Source organism: Trichosurus vulpecula, chromosome 3, assembly GCF_011100635.1.
Source record: "Trichosurus vulpecula isolate mTriVul1 chromosome 3, mTriVul1.pri, whole genome shotgun sequence".
Classification (NCBI taxonomy): Eukaryota; Metazoa; Chordata; class Mammalia; order Diprotodontia; family Phalangeridae; genus Trichosurus; species Trichosurus vulpecula.
Genome location: NC_050575.1, coordinates 22,882,915 through 22,898,209, shown reverse-complemented (window position 1 = coordinate 22,898,209; position 15,295 = coordinate 22,882,915). Strand labels below are relative to the sequence as shown.

Below are 15,295 nucleotides of genomic sequence, written 5' to 3'. Positions count from 1 at the left end.
CAAATTTTAGTAAATACAAAACCAAAATTATTTTAACTTGTTAACCTTCATTTAGTCAAACAGTGTTTCTGTCTTTTCTTTCTCATGTTAGCAACACAGCTTGTGATATCCAGAGCTTTTACAGTTTTTCATTTTCATATGCTGCTACTGAAAAATTTTCAATTTGCATCTCTGGGAGGAAACTATTCTAATTTTAAAAAATTATTACTTATGAAATTCATTTTCACACATTACCTTGTTAGAATCAAATGGGATTTAGCTTATATTTTTTAAAAACACAAAAATAAAAAAGTAATTAGGTTTTTCAACCCATACATTTTAAAAATTCATAAAAATTTGAAAGAACACAATTTTAACAGTAAGAGAAAACTAATGAAGTAAAATTTATATCTATTTATCAACATGATTAAGAAAGGAAAGAAAGGAAGGGAGGAAAGATGTAAAATAATAATGATCAAAATAAAATTTTAGGGAAATTTTGGGACAGGGGAAGAAATAAAATCTCTCCTTTCTTTTTGTTGTGTTTCATATTCTGGGAAAAAATAATATATTTTCTATGTATAGAACTGGTACCTTTTATTTTTTTTACTATAGGCCCCTGGGGACAAATGCCAGGTTCAGAGTGAGTATAAGGGTATAATTAGAGTTATAAAAGGAGGAAGAATTAGATTCAGAAGTAAAACATGCGCATATTTAAAATGTGAACAAAATTTAGGGCTTTCACAAACATATCTAAAAGACAAATTGCTTACAAAATACTCCACAAACCCTAGTCAATTTTTATAAAAGCCTTGGGTTCCACAGAACACCTAGAAAGTCTAATCAAAACTGGTTTCAGCTAAAATTATATAACATTTAAAATTGGCATGTCTTGCAGAAGAACAATTAATAATAAATCCTAACAAGAAAATTACATATGGAACTTTGATTGATGCTGGTCAACAAGTTTCGCTACTATAATATGCAGATCAACTTGCCATAATCATGAAATCACTGTGGGAAAACATGCAAAGCTACTCCAAGGCAGCACATTTCCCTAATGCTGCCTGTTTTTATTTCTAAAAAAAAAGTTGTGTTACATAGGAGATGACTACAAAAGCTGCATGCACATAACATACCTACAAAAACTAGAATAAGGAAGCAACCAACTACATTTCTATAAATTATATTATTAAAGCATCTTACCCCTTCTCTTCTTCCTTTTTTCTCCATGTTCTCCTGACTCAGCCTCTTCATCTTCATCATCTTCTGATCCACTGATATCAGAGCCTGAAATCTCTTCTCCTGGACAGAAACATATTTAACATATCTTCCATACTGTATTCTAATTCACAGCCTATTTGGGATTGTCCATACCAATACCATGCATTTTTTGTTGCATTTGATAGGATTTAAATAAGAAGTCAAGTAATATTTTGCAGCTATCTTCTAAGTAGTAAAACAAAAGTTGTATTGAACTTCTCTAGTTCCATCAAGGGTCACTACCCTTCCAGTCTCTAAAGTTCAAAAACCTGAATTATCCTTAACTCCTGACCCTTTCTCCCCCCACATATCTAATCAATTGCCAAAACCTGTCATTTCTACCTCCACAGCAACTCTCACATCCAACCCCTCTTCACTCTTAATGCATCCATCTCCCTAGTTCAGGCCCACACCATGTTCTGCCTTGGCCTCCTCACTGGCTTCCTTATGTCTCTCCCCACTCTAATCCAACCTCTATACATCTGCTTAAGTGATTTTCCAAAAATACAGGCCTGACCATGTCACTCTCCTACTGGATAAACTCCACTAACCCCCTCCCCCCTTTCCCCCCACCCTGCCCATTAAGTCTCACCTCAAATATAAACTCCAATTGGGCATTTAAACCTCTTGATAACTTGGCCCCAACCTACCTTTCCAGCCTTATTCTGTAACTCCTTTTCCTACCCTCTACAATCTAGTCAAACTGAACTTATTGCTATTCTTCATACGTGCCAGGCCTTTATGCCAGCTGCCCCCCATGCATACATTTATTTCTGTACATATTTGCTCCCTTGAAGAAATATAAGTTCCTTAAGGGCAAGGATTATTTCATTTCTGTCTTTGTATCTGCAGTACCCAGCACAATACCTAGCACATAGTAAGTAGTTGCTTAATAAATGTTTGCTAACAGCTAGATATGTTTCATATGAATATAAACACTGAATTTTATTTATAATTTATTAGAATTCTAGAATTTTATAGATTTAAAAATGTGCTATAAATTCTGGCTATAAATACCACCTAGTGGTCAAATTTAAAACCCTGAACTTCCATACATATTATCTGAAGGTAGACTAGCTAAATAGCTGCCTTAATCCCATAAATCCTGCTTCCAAATTTACATATAGCATATTTTTTACAAGATATCTGCTTTGTTGATACTTTTGATCCTTATTAGTTGATATAACTATATCAACTTAAACATAAACAATGATTAAAGTGGCTCAATTCCTTCTTATTTACTTTATAAAAAAAAGCTTTATATGAAACCTTGAATGTTTAACCTCTGGTTTCTTCCCTGGAAGATGTGAAAAGATCAAAACTTGGCATCAGTTGCAGAAACACATCTATTCTCAACATAAAATTGCAGAGAAGAGCAAAGTAGGTGAAAGAAGACTAAGAAACTAAAGAGCTTCCCAACTTCCTAAGTCAGGTTTTCAGGATACAGTTTGGTTATTTTTTGGAAAGAGAATCCTTAACACCATCCAACACACCTGATGGGTTACACCCATATTCAAATCTAAATACAAATATACTTTTCAAAGCCAAATGCAAACAATTTCTGGAACTATCAACAATAACTAAGAACTGTTTTTTATCTTTCTCAAAGCCACAATTATACTTTCTACTGAATATATTATAGAAGTTTAAAATTCTAAAGATCTTTACAGTAAATACAGGCAGACAAAAAAGCTCGTAATCATCACAGGGTTATCTGTTAATATTAAATATTTTTTACTAATATACAAATCAATTTTTTAAAAAAGATTATTTTTCTTGTGTATTACAGAAGTACAAAAAAGAACAAATGGTTGCTGAAACAATACAAGTGTACCAAATTGTTACTACCTTCTAGAAATGTCTCCTAAAAGGGCAACCTCCAGTGTAATTTAGTTCAAAATTTCAAAGAATATTCAACAGGTTATCTGTATTAAGAGTTCTAGACAGGTATGCTAATATGCCAAGCTCCATATAAAAACTATTATGTAGTTACCTTCTTCAAGCTTTTTTTTGAGTTCTTCTATTTCTTTCTGAAACTGGCGAAGCAAAGCATCTTTTGGATCTTCATTAATTCTAGCTTTATTCTTAATGTTTTTAGCACGGTTAGCATATCGCAATGTACTGATAGTCTCATCGTAATTGTAGTCTGCAGGCCCAATATTTGCACACTGTTATAGTAGGAACACAAAAACCAGTTCTTTGATATTTGGCACATTTAACAAAAATACCACTGTTTTTTAATATACCAGATTTGGAGAAAGAAATTAAATTAAGCTACATATTTTAAGTAACTTACCTAAGAAAAATGCCACAAATTCATTTCCAATTTGTTAAGTTACACTAGCAGTATTTTAAAGCATCAACAGATCTATAATCTCATCAAGGTGGGTAATACCCTCCACTGTCTCACATCATAACCCATCCACATTTATCATCCTATGGGATTTTTCCCTTGTCCTCCCAGAGATCAGGAAGAGGAACCATCTAAAATACAGGCTATCTTCCTTTAGGTCTCTTTATATTTAGCGCAGTACTTGGGTCATGCATCTGTTATCATTAATTCTGCCTATATAAATTGGCCCATTTCCTTTTCAAATAAAGAATTTCCTAAATGACATACATTACTACACGTTTTGTAGAATCATTCTTGATACGTTCAAGCCTCCTTGCACCCACCATACATCTCTCCATTTATGTCTGGTTTGCCCAAAACTGTGATTCTTTGGGGAGTTTGAAAGATTCATAGTTATATGGGAAAACATTGGTGTATAAGGTTTTGTACCAGCAAGCAGCTTGTGACTATTAAAATCATGGCACAATTTCCAAAATTCTATTTACAGACAAGTTATAGGACATCCTCCATAATAGCAACAAAACCTCTAGTAAGTACTGAAGTTTTTATCTCTCCTTTTTATGCCTTGTTTAATATTAATGAGAAGTTTTACTGAACTGACTCTTCTCTGTGGTTGCATTTAATAAAGCAATCTTGTACAATTTTATATACATGTGCATGTTTACAGGGTCATTGTTGGAGTAGCCCTGCTGTTTTAATACTCAAAGAGTAAACACAGAGGGATCTAATTTCCTCTGAATCTTTTAGTCAACTGTGTGTCAAATTGTACTGCAATCATTTGAGAAAGCTTGTCTGTTCCTATTTCATATTTTCATTAAGGATACCCCTGATACAAGCATAGATCATTCGCATAAAGAACGTATAAACATGAGAAAGCAGAAAGTAGTCACAGACTTCTTCTCGATTAGCTTTTTATTATATTAATGTAATCTGTGATTTTGTTTTCCATTCTCTTAGCATGTATCTCCTCCCTAAAATAACTCGTGAAATAATCCCTTGATGTTTTCAAGACTGTATCACTTATTGCCGTATCTCCTAGACACTGTCTCTGGACTAGCCTGGTCACTTTTTCCAACTTCATCTTAAACATCAGCTCTTCAGGGACTGTGGAATTAGAGGTTAGTGGTTTTGTTGTCATTAATAACCAAGATTGTTACAGAAATGTTGACAAATATGTTCAATTTTCTATTTATTGTCTTTCTATTAGCTGTACTTATGAATGTTCTAGGGTAAAGTAGCTCTACTGAGTCTTCAACGAAGCTTTCTGTATTTATTTTACCTTTGCAGTTTTTTTTTCTAGTATATACTTATTTATGTATACATTGTCTTCCCTAAGCTCCTAGAGGGCAGGGGCTATTTTATTTTTGTCTTGGTATCCCTGGTGCTTAGCACAGTGCCTGGAACACACAAGGTGTGCTGACTGATTTTAGACATGTTTTCATCTCTGCTACTTTCAGCAACTTGTAATTTTCTGCAATCTCCATTAGTAATTTTACATTCCAAAACCACACTCCTCAGATGCTCTCTTCATACCTGGCAATGAGAACAAGTATTTTCTGGCTAAAGCAATTTCTGGGCCCTTTTGGCCTCCTCAATGTAGAGACTATTTCTTATCTTCTGTAGGAAATGATTAACAATCAAGAATTATCCTTTACCCTGACCTCATTTTCATTTTGACATTTCTTCCAACCAGTCAACAATCTGAATGCATCAGAAGGCTGATCATATGACTCCTACAGTAATACCTAGGATTTTGATGACTGAAGGGATTTCATCAACTACATTAAAAAAAAGCCACTGTAGTAGGGAGCCAAGATGGCAGAGTAACGAGAAGTACAGTGAGTTCCACTTGCCCTAAAAATTCCTATAAACAGACCTAGAAAAGTTATCAGGCCAAATTCTGATTGAGAAATCAAAGGAAAAAAAATCCTAGTGAATCATTTTTCCAGCCCAGGTTGGCAGGGGGAGACAGAGGTCTATAGACAATGGGGACAGGATTTGGTCAAGAATATACCATGCACAGGGAGGGACTGTGCATCAAGGTAAAAAGAGTTCCCAGATGGGGCCTAAATTATTTGGGTACAGGAGGAGCTGACAACTGGCAGCTCTGCTGCTTACTACTCAGTTCTGGGCCATAGATCCAGGACACTGAGGAAAGAACTTGAGCACTGAAGCGGGAGTTCTAGGTTGAGAGTGATTATGGAACCTAGGCTGTGTACCGAGCAACAAGCAAGCCTAGAAGCTAGTAGCAGCAGTGTGACTTGAACCCCAGATGAGAAGCAAGGTCTCACTTCCAAATTCTAGCCTAGTATGATACCTGCAGAGGAACAACCAGCACAGCTTTACCGATGGCTATTAGTGGCAATCTACTGAACCTCCAAAAAGGACAAGCCCATTGCCCTGTTGCTCAGACCCAAATCCAGGTCAGGAACTTGAAGGGCTTAGACCCCAAGAGCAATGATCAGACTTTGCCCTAGATCAAAAAAACTTGGAACCATCAAAACCTTCCAGGTCCCCAGCCTGAGCTATCATTGAGAGCCTAGAATAGTGTAACACTCAATATGTTCCAAAAAAGCAGCAAGAGGAGGAACATCCCAGATCTTCCCTCCAGAAGTGTGAAGAGCCTGGCCCTAACAAATCTGAAGTCAGTAGGCTGGAAGGATGAGAAAACAAAACAAAACAGAACAGAACAAAACAAAAGACCCCCACCATAAAAAGCTATTATGGCGATAGGAAAGCTTAAAAGGGAAATCCAGAGGAAGAAAATCACTTCAAAACACCTAAAATCTTAGGCTCAAAGAAAAATACAGCTGGGGCACATATTCAAATATAATTCCTGGAAAAGATGAAGTATGAGTTTTTTAAAAAGAGACTAAAATATTTTTTTGTTTTAAGAAATAAAAGCACTAGAGGAAAAAGAAAAGAAATGAGAGCTATGGAAGAATGAATCAAAAGGGAATTAACAGCTTGGCATAAGAGGTACAAAACCTGATCCAAGAAACAAACTCCTTTTAAGTCAGAATGGACGAAATAGAAGCTAATAACTCCATGAGACAATAAGAAAGATTAAAATAAAGTCAAAAGACCAAAAACAATAAAAGAAAATGTAAGGTGTATCACAGCAAAAACAACCTGGAAAATAAAAGAGAAAAAATTCAAGAATCACTGGACTATCTGAAAGCTATGACCAAAAAAAGAGAGCCTAGATATATCATATTTCAAGAAAATTTAAAATAAAACTGCCAAAATCTCTTGCAACCAGAAGGCAAAATAGAAATAGAAAGCACCAGGGGACGGAGCCAAGAAGGTAGAGAGAAGGCAGGAATTTGCCTGAGCTCTCCCCAAAACCCCTTCAAATAACTTCAAATAATGCCTCAAAACAAATTTTGGAGCAGCAGAACCCACAAAAGGACAGGGTGAAATAATTTGCCAAAATAAGACAACTTAGAAGGTTGGCAGGAAAATCTATTACACCAGGGCAACAGGGGCAGGCTGTGCCCCAGCAAACCAGCAGTAGGCTTTGGGCCTACTAAATCAGTAGAGGCAGTGGCAGTTGCTGGACCTCTGAGCCCACAGACAATAAGGGGGTCAGACAACTGGTCAGAAGAAGATCACAGCGGTCCCTTTACTGGCACCAGGGGCAGGAGTCTGTTGCATTGCCCTTACTTGGATCTGGGTCACAGTCCTTCGTCTCAGTCCTGGGGCAAGGAAGAACCCAAGCTAGCACAGCAGAGCTTGTAGGCATAGGGGAGCTGGGACCTTCATCACAGTTCCAGGAGAACTCCAGAGAAGAGTGCTTATGGTCACTCACAGACCAGAGCACAGGCCAGGAGAATAGTAAAAACATCTCCCCCCAGATCATGCCACCTTGCAAGAAATGAAAACTTACAGGTCCTCAGAATGATCTCCAAAAATAGATGCACAAAAACCTTAAACTTGGGACAGTGCCCCCTCCAGAAACAGAGCCCCACTTTAGTATGGAGTTAAAAGTCAAGAAATAGGTTAGAAAATGAGCAGACAGCAGAAAAAGATCTTGACTATAGAAAGTTACTATGGTGACAAGGAAGATCAAAACACAAACTCAGGAGAAGACAAAGTCAAAATTGTTACATCAAAAGCTTCAAAGAAAAATATGAATTGGCCTTAGGCCATGGAAGAGCTGAAAAGTGACTTCCAAAATCAAGTAAGAGAGGTAAAGGAAAAACTGGGAAGAGAATTGAGAGTGAAAAAAGAAGTCAACATCTTGGTAAAGGAGGTACAAAAAATAGTGAAGAAAATAACACCTTAAAAAACAGAATAGGATAAATGGAAAAAGATACACAAAAATTCACTGAAGAGAAATCTTTAAAAAGCAAAACTAACCAAATAGAAAAAGAGGTATGAAAATTCACTTAAGAACTCTTTAAAAAGCAAAACTGGCCAAATAGAAAAAGAGGTACAAAAATTCACTTAAGAACTCTTTAAAAAGTAGAATTGGCCAAACGTAAAAGGAGATACAAAAGCTTGCTGAAGAAAATAATTCCTTAAAAATCAGAACTGGGCAAGTAGAAGTTAATGACTTTATGAGACATTAAGATACAATAAAACAAAATCAAAAGAATGAAAAAATAGAAGAAAATGTGAACTATCTCACTGGAAAAACAACTGACCTGGAAAACAGATCCCAAGAGAGATAACTTAAGATGGATTGGCCCAGTTGAATGAAAGCCATGATCAAAAAAAGAGCCTAGACATCATCTTGCAAGAAATCATCAAGGAAAACTTCCCTGATATCCTAGAATCAGTGGGTAAAATAGAAACGGAAAGAATCCATTGATCACCTCCTGAAAGGGATCTCAAAATGAAAACTCCCTCCAACATTATAGCCAAATTCTGGAGCTCCCAAGTCAAGGAGAAAATACACCAAGGAGCCAGAAAGAAACAATTAAAATATTGTGGAACCACAGTCAGGATCAAATAAAACTTAGCAGCTTCCACATTAAATGCTCAGAGGGCTTGGAATATGGGTATTACAGAGGGCAAAAGAGCTAGAATTACAACCAAGAATCACCTATTCAGAAAAACTGAGCATAATAGTTCAGAGGAAAAATGGATATTCAATGAAATAGAGGACTTTCAAGCACTCTTGATGAAAAGACCAGAGCTGAATAGAAAATTTTTCAAATACAAGACTCAAGAGAAGTATAAAAAAGTAAGAAGGGAAAGAGAAATCATAAGGGATTCAATAAGGTTAAACTGTTTACACTTCCTACATAGCAAAATGATACTTGTAACTCCTAAAAACTTTCTCATTATTAGGGCAGTTAGAAGGAGTATACCTAGATCTAGGACACAAGTGTGAACTGAATATGATGGGATAATTATCTAAAAAAAATAAAACTAAGGGGTGAGAAAGAGGAATGCACTGGGAGAAAAGGAAAGGGAGAAGTAGAATGGGGTAAATTATCTCACATAAAAGGAGCACCAAATAGCTTTCCAGTGAAAGGGGAGGTGGGAGGGAGAGCACTTGAACCTTACTTTCACTGGAATTGTCTCAAAGAGGAAATAACAAACACACTTAGTTGGGTATAGAAAACTATCTTAACGTACAGGAAAGTAGGAAGGGAAAGGAATAAGAGAAGGTGGGGGGAGGGGGCAGGGAAGGACGGGGAGTTGATAAAAAGGAAGGCAGATTGGGGGAGGTAAAATTCAGAAGCAAAACACTTTTGAGAATGGACAGGATGAAAAGGGAGAGAGAGTAAGATAAATAGGGAAAATAGGATGGAAGGAAATACATAAAAATCATAGCTATGAAAAAAAATTTAGAGCAAGTTTCTCCGATGAAGACCTCATTTCTCAAATATATAGAGAACTGAGTCAAATTTATAGAAATTGACCATTTATTATTTGAAAAATGACTAAGGATATGAACAGGAAGTTTTCAGATGAAGTAATCAAACCTACCTTTAGTTATACGAAAAAAAGCTCCAAATCACTACTGATTAGAGAAATACAAATTAAAACAACTCTATCAGATAAGTTAATATGACAGAAAAGGAAAATGACAAATATTGGAGAAGATGTAGGGAAACTGAAACACTAATGCACTGCTGGTGAAGCTGTGAAGTGATCTAATCATTCTAGAGAGCTATGCCCGAAGGGCTATAAAACCAGGCAGACCCTTTGACCAAGCAATACCACTGCCAGGTCTGTAGCACAAAGACATTTTTTTAAAAAAGGAAAAGGACCTACATATACGAAAATATTTATAGCAGCTCTTTTATTGGTGCCAAATAATTTCAAATTGAGGGGGTATCCATTAACAGGGGAATGGCTGAACAAACTGTGGTATATGATTGTGATGGAATACTATTGTGCTATAAGAAATGACGAGCAGGATGCTCCCAGAAAAACCTGGAAAGACTTACATGAATTGATGCAAAGTGAAATGAGCAGAACCAGGAGAACACTGTATAAGTTAACAGCAATACTGTATGATGATTTCAATTGTGAATGACTTAACTAGTCTCAACAATACAATGATCCAAGATAATTCTGAAGGACTTATAAAGAAAAATGCTATCCACCTCCTGAAAAAAAAAAACTGATGCAATGCAGATCTCGAAGCATACTTTTTCTTTACATTCCTTATTTTTCTTGGTCTGTATTTTCTTTCATAACATGACTAACATGCAAATATGTTTTGCATGACTGCACATGTATAGTCTATATCAAACTGCCTGCCTTCTCAACAGTGGGGGAGGAGAAAGGGAGGGAGGGAAAGAAGTTGGAACTGAAAAAAAAATTTTACATGAATTGGTTTTTACATGTAATTGGGGAAAAATTAGAAATTATATTTAACATAAATAAATAAATGTTTGTTGAAGAAATAGAAAGCATCTGCCAATTACCTGAAAGAAACCCCAAAATGAAAACTCTCAAGAACATTATAGCCAAAATTCAGAGCCTCCAGGTCAAAGGAAAACATCTACATACAGTCAGAAAGAAAGAATTCAAGTATCAAGGAGCGATTTAACAGTCACTACTGTAAAGTAGCAAAGAGAGTGGAATATAATATTCCACAAAGCAAAGAATACAGCCAAGAATAATTTACCCATAAAAACTAAGTATAATCCTACAGAGGGAAAAAAATGGACCTTTAATGAAAGAGAAGATTTCTAAGCATTAATGAGGAAAAGACTGGAGATGTGTAGAAAGTTTGAAGCACAAACATAAGAGGCAAGAAAAACATAAGAAAGTAAATATGAACAATCACATGGGCCTAAAGCATAAATTATTTACATTCTAATATGCAGAGATGATATATGTGATCCCTCTGAATGGTCACAGAGAAAATCTAATTAAACAGAAGATGTAAGAGTGTTTCTGTTATGTTTTGATGATCTTAAAAGAAAAATGGAAAAGAGGATTCAGAAGAATATATTGGGGGAGGAGGGATAGGAAGGATAGTGAAAATTATCTCACATAATCAGGGTGTGAAAATAGAAGTCTAAACCAACAAGGGGGTGGCAGAACATCTGACATTTGAACATCACTCTCAACTTAATGGGTCAAAGGAGTGGGGAATACAATGAGTTCACTTGTCAATAAATATTTATTAAGCACTTATAATGTGCTAAGGCAGCGAGATGGTGAAGTGGATAGATAGCCAGGCCTGGAGTCAGGAAGGTTCATTTTCCTGAGTTCAAATCTGACCTCAGATACTTATTAGCTGTGTGACCCTGGGCAAGTCACAACCCTGCTGGCCTTAGTTCCTCATCTGCAAAATGAACTGGAGAAAGGAATGGCAAACCATACCAGTATCTTTGCCAAGAAAACCCCAAAACGCAGTCACAAAGAGTCAGACACAACAACTACTACAATGTTCTAAACACTGTGTTAAGAGCTAAGGATACAAAGAAAGGTAAAAGATGGTCCCTATCCTCAAGGAGCTCACAGTCTAATAGGAGAGATGATGTACAAACAAGCTATACACAGGATAAACTGGAAATAATCAATACAGGGAAAGCACTGGAAAAGCTCTGGGAAAGTCTTCCTGTAGAAGGTGGGATTTTAGATAGGACATAAAGGAGGCTGGGGAAACCAGGAGGCAGAGATGAAGAGGGAGAGAATTTCCAGCATGAAATAGCCAGTAAAAATGCCCAGATTTGGTAGATGGAGTATCTTGCTCAAGGAACAGAATAAAACTGGTTACACTGAATCAGAGTATGTGGAAGGCAGTAAGGTTTAAGAAGACTGGAGGCAGCTGGGTAGTGCAGTGGATAAAGCACTGGCCCTGGAGATAGGAGGACCTGAGTTCAAATCTGACCTCAGACACTTGATATTTACTAGCTGTGTGACCCTGGGCAAGTCACTTAACTCCCAATTGCTTCCACAAAAACAAACAAAAAAGAATGAAAAGAAAGGAGAGGGTAAAGTTATGAAGAGTTTTGAATGCCAAAGAGAGGTTTTTAAATTTGACCCTGTAGGCAATAAGAAGCCACTGAGTTTGGTGAGTAGGAAGATGACTTTGACATCTGAGTGGAAGATGGACTGTAGGGGGAGAGACTTGTGAAAGGCAGACAACCAGCAGGCTACTACAATAGTCCATTCAATAAGTGATGTCTCTGCACCAGGGTGGTGGCAATGTCAGAAGACGGAAGAATGAGGAGTAGTCACAAAAACCTCGAGAGAAAAGCCTATCAAGAAGAAGAGGGTGAGCGAAAGTGTCAGAGGCTGCAGAGAAATAATAATGTTTTAAAAATCATGAAGACTGAGAAAAGGTCATTAGATCTGGCAATTAAGAGATCATTAGGAACTTTGGAGAGAGCAGTCTTGGTTGAGAGGAAAGGAAGTGAAGGCTTCTATTACAGATGGCATTCTCAAGGAGTGTAGCCACAAAAGAAAGGAGAGATATAGGATGATAGTGGGGATGCAAGGATCAAGTCAAGACTTTTTGAGGATGAGTGAGACATGGGCATGTTTGAAGGCAGTGGGGAAGTAGCCAGCGGACTGAGATTGAAGATACACACATACATTTCACTCAACAGGGAAACAGGATGGAAAGGAGAGAAGGAAAAGAGGACTTGTAAATTAAGGGAGGGATTGGTCCTAAGCAAAACAAACTCAGAAGAATGCATAAAAATATGATAGCTATTTTTATAGTATCAAGGAACTGGAAACTGAGGGAATGCCTCTCAACGGGGGAAAGACTGAAGAAATTATAGTATCTGAATGTGAATAGAATACTATCGTGTTGTAAGAAATGATAAAGGCAATGGTTTCAGAGAAAACTGAAGACTTCTATGAAGTGATGCCAAGCGAAGTGAGCAAAAACCAGGAGAATAATTTAAACAATTAAAACAATATTGTAGAAACAAAGAACTCTGAAAGATTCAGGAGCTCTAATCAATGGCACGAACAAGATTCTGATAAAGAGTGAAAGACTCAAGAGCGCAGAATTTACACACACACACACACACACACACACACACACACACACTTATGGCTTTCTGCCTTCTTCTTTTAGACATGGCCAATGTGGAAATTTGTTTTCCTCTACTCTAACAGTTTTTTTTTCCTTTTTTCCAATGGGAGGGGGGAGGAGGTAGATGGAATGAAGAGAAGGCAGATTTTTGCCAACTGAAAAAAAATCAACTTTAAAAAAAATTGTGACTGTGCTTCCCAGCTCTCTCCTTCAAAAAAAAAATTATAATATATAAATATGAGGTTTTCTGAGTAGTCTATGAGCCTGAACCTTCTTTTATTACTTAAATCTCAATATATTTTCCAAAATACTTCTCAAGATCCTCTCCTGCACACACCTTTGCAGAGAAGGCCACCAAGTATCAAAGAATTTGCAGGCTTGATTTGCAAGATCTTGTTAAGTTTGTCAAAGAATTTCTCTGCCTCTGCAACTTATGTGGCAAACTGCAGTGTTGTTTCTATTCAGTGTTTTTTGTTCATGTGCATCATGAGTACTACAAAATGAGATGACCGAGTGCGCCATTTAATAGTGCTCCGCTTTTGGATACATGATCAGTTCAACCCCAAAGTTCTTTTGTGTCTTCAAGAAGAATCTGATCCCTCCTTTCATCTAGCTGCAAATCTGTGCTTTCTGGCTGTGTTTGGTGACAGGATGCTAGTACTGCTGGCTGAACAACTGTGATGTGCGAATATATTGGGATATCGCTGAACCATAAGAGAAACCTGGGCAAGCTTCGCATCAACTGATGCTGGATGAAAGGAGCAGAACCAGAACAACAATTTATACAATGACCCCAATAACATAAAGGATACCAGCTTTTAAACATTTCAAGAACTTTCATCAATGACAAATCATGACTTTAATGTATTTCCCAGCTCTTGGCACAGAGGTGATAGATGACAGACTACAGGTGCAAAATAAGAGATATCTTCAAATATGACCAATGTGCTGATTTGTATTGATTGTGCTATGCTTTGTTACAAAGAAGGACATCTCTCAAGAGGAGAGGGGAAGAGGCAACTACTTACTAGTGATAGATACACTAAAAGTTTTTTAAGTACATGAATGAGACATTTTTAAAAAAAGAAAAAATTCAGAAGGGGACACAAATAGGGCAATTTCATCATTACTTAAATTTAGTAGTTCCTTTAAAAAATATACATAACGAAAGTTTACTTTCAGATACGATCTTTGGTTTTGGTTTTTAGTATATTAAAATGCTTGTTTTTTGATGATCAACTTTAAAAGGTGTCCATACTGACGTGGTTCTGTTCTTTATAAAGGGACTTGAAGAGGTCCTTCTAAAGAGAATCTCTAACAGGGTCTAAGGACCCCTTAGTCCATGAAATTTTACGGGAAAAAAACTTAAATATTTATTTCAATAAATAATTGGCTTTGTTTATAATCCTTTTGTCTTTTATTTTATGAATTTAAAAACATTATTCTCCAAAAGGAATTTTGAGTCCTCACCAGACTGCCAGAGAGATCCACAACACAGAAAGGATTAGATATTCTTATTCTAAAAGCATGCTGATTCTATTGGTCACAGGAAAAAGATTTCATATTTAGAGTACCACTTAACTAATGTTTATAGAATAGAGAATGGACTTGTGATTTCACTGGAACAGGGTGAGGAAATTCCTTTTACCCGTTCTGAATTTCCAAGGTGAACAAATTAAATCTACCAATGAAGGTCAGCACCTTCTCTGAAATTAAGTCTTAGAGAGTTGTCTAAAGGAGTAAAAGGATAAGTGATCTGCAGAAGGTTACAAAGCATGTGCCAGAAGCCAGACTCAAGCCCAGTCTTCACTAGCTTCAAGGCTGGCTTTCTGCCCACTGTACCACACTGCCCACACCTCTATATGTTTATAGATGCTCTAAAAACACTGATTTTTAATAGCCCTTTTCAAACCGTTCTATCACTATCACTGGGGAAGGGGGATATGCAGGACTGAGGGCCACATTTAATTTCTCTCTGCTTTATGAATAGCCATGGCCAAAGAACTACTCATTACTTGATGAAAAATCTATTTGTGATGAGTCCTTACTAGATTGTTCCTCCAACAGATTCTATCACTAAGACCATATATGTCTTATGCTCCATTGGCATAACCTTTAAAAACTTAGCCTATACTTGCTTCAGCAGCACATATACTAAAAGAATAGCATGGCCCTGCACAAGGATGACATGGCAATTTAAGAAGCATTCCACATTTTTTTCTTGCTTTTTTCCT

The 15,295-nt window shown here is 36.7% G+C and overlaps 1 protein-coding gene and 1 pseudogene across 3 annotated transcripts in view; one reads left to right on the top strand and one right to left on the bottom strand.

Annotated features, from left to right (window-relative positions):
- KIF3A (kinesin family member 3A) overlaps positions 1–15,295 on the bottom strand; it is a 66,967-nt gene that overhangs the window by 27,965 nt on the left and 23,707 nt on the right. For all 3 annotated transcript variants that reach the window (XM_036750276.1, XM_036750277.1, XM_036750278.1), the window contains exons 8-9: positions 3,236–3,410; positions 1,186–1,284 (exon numbers count right to left, since the gene is read on the bottom strand). In XM_036750276.1, the coding sequence (XP_036606171.1) occupies positions 1,186–1,284; positions 3,236–3,410 (274 nt within the window). The remainder of the gene's footprint in view (positions 1–1,185; positions 1,285–3,235; positions 3,411–15,295) is intronic.
- LOC118845160 lies at positions 15,196–15,279 on the top strand (annotated as a pseudogene).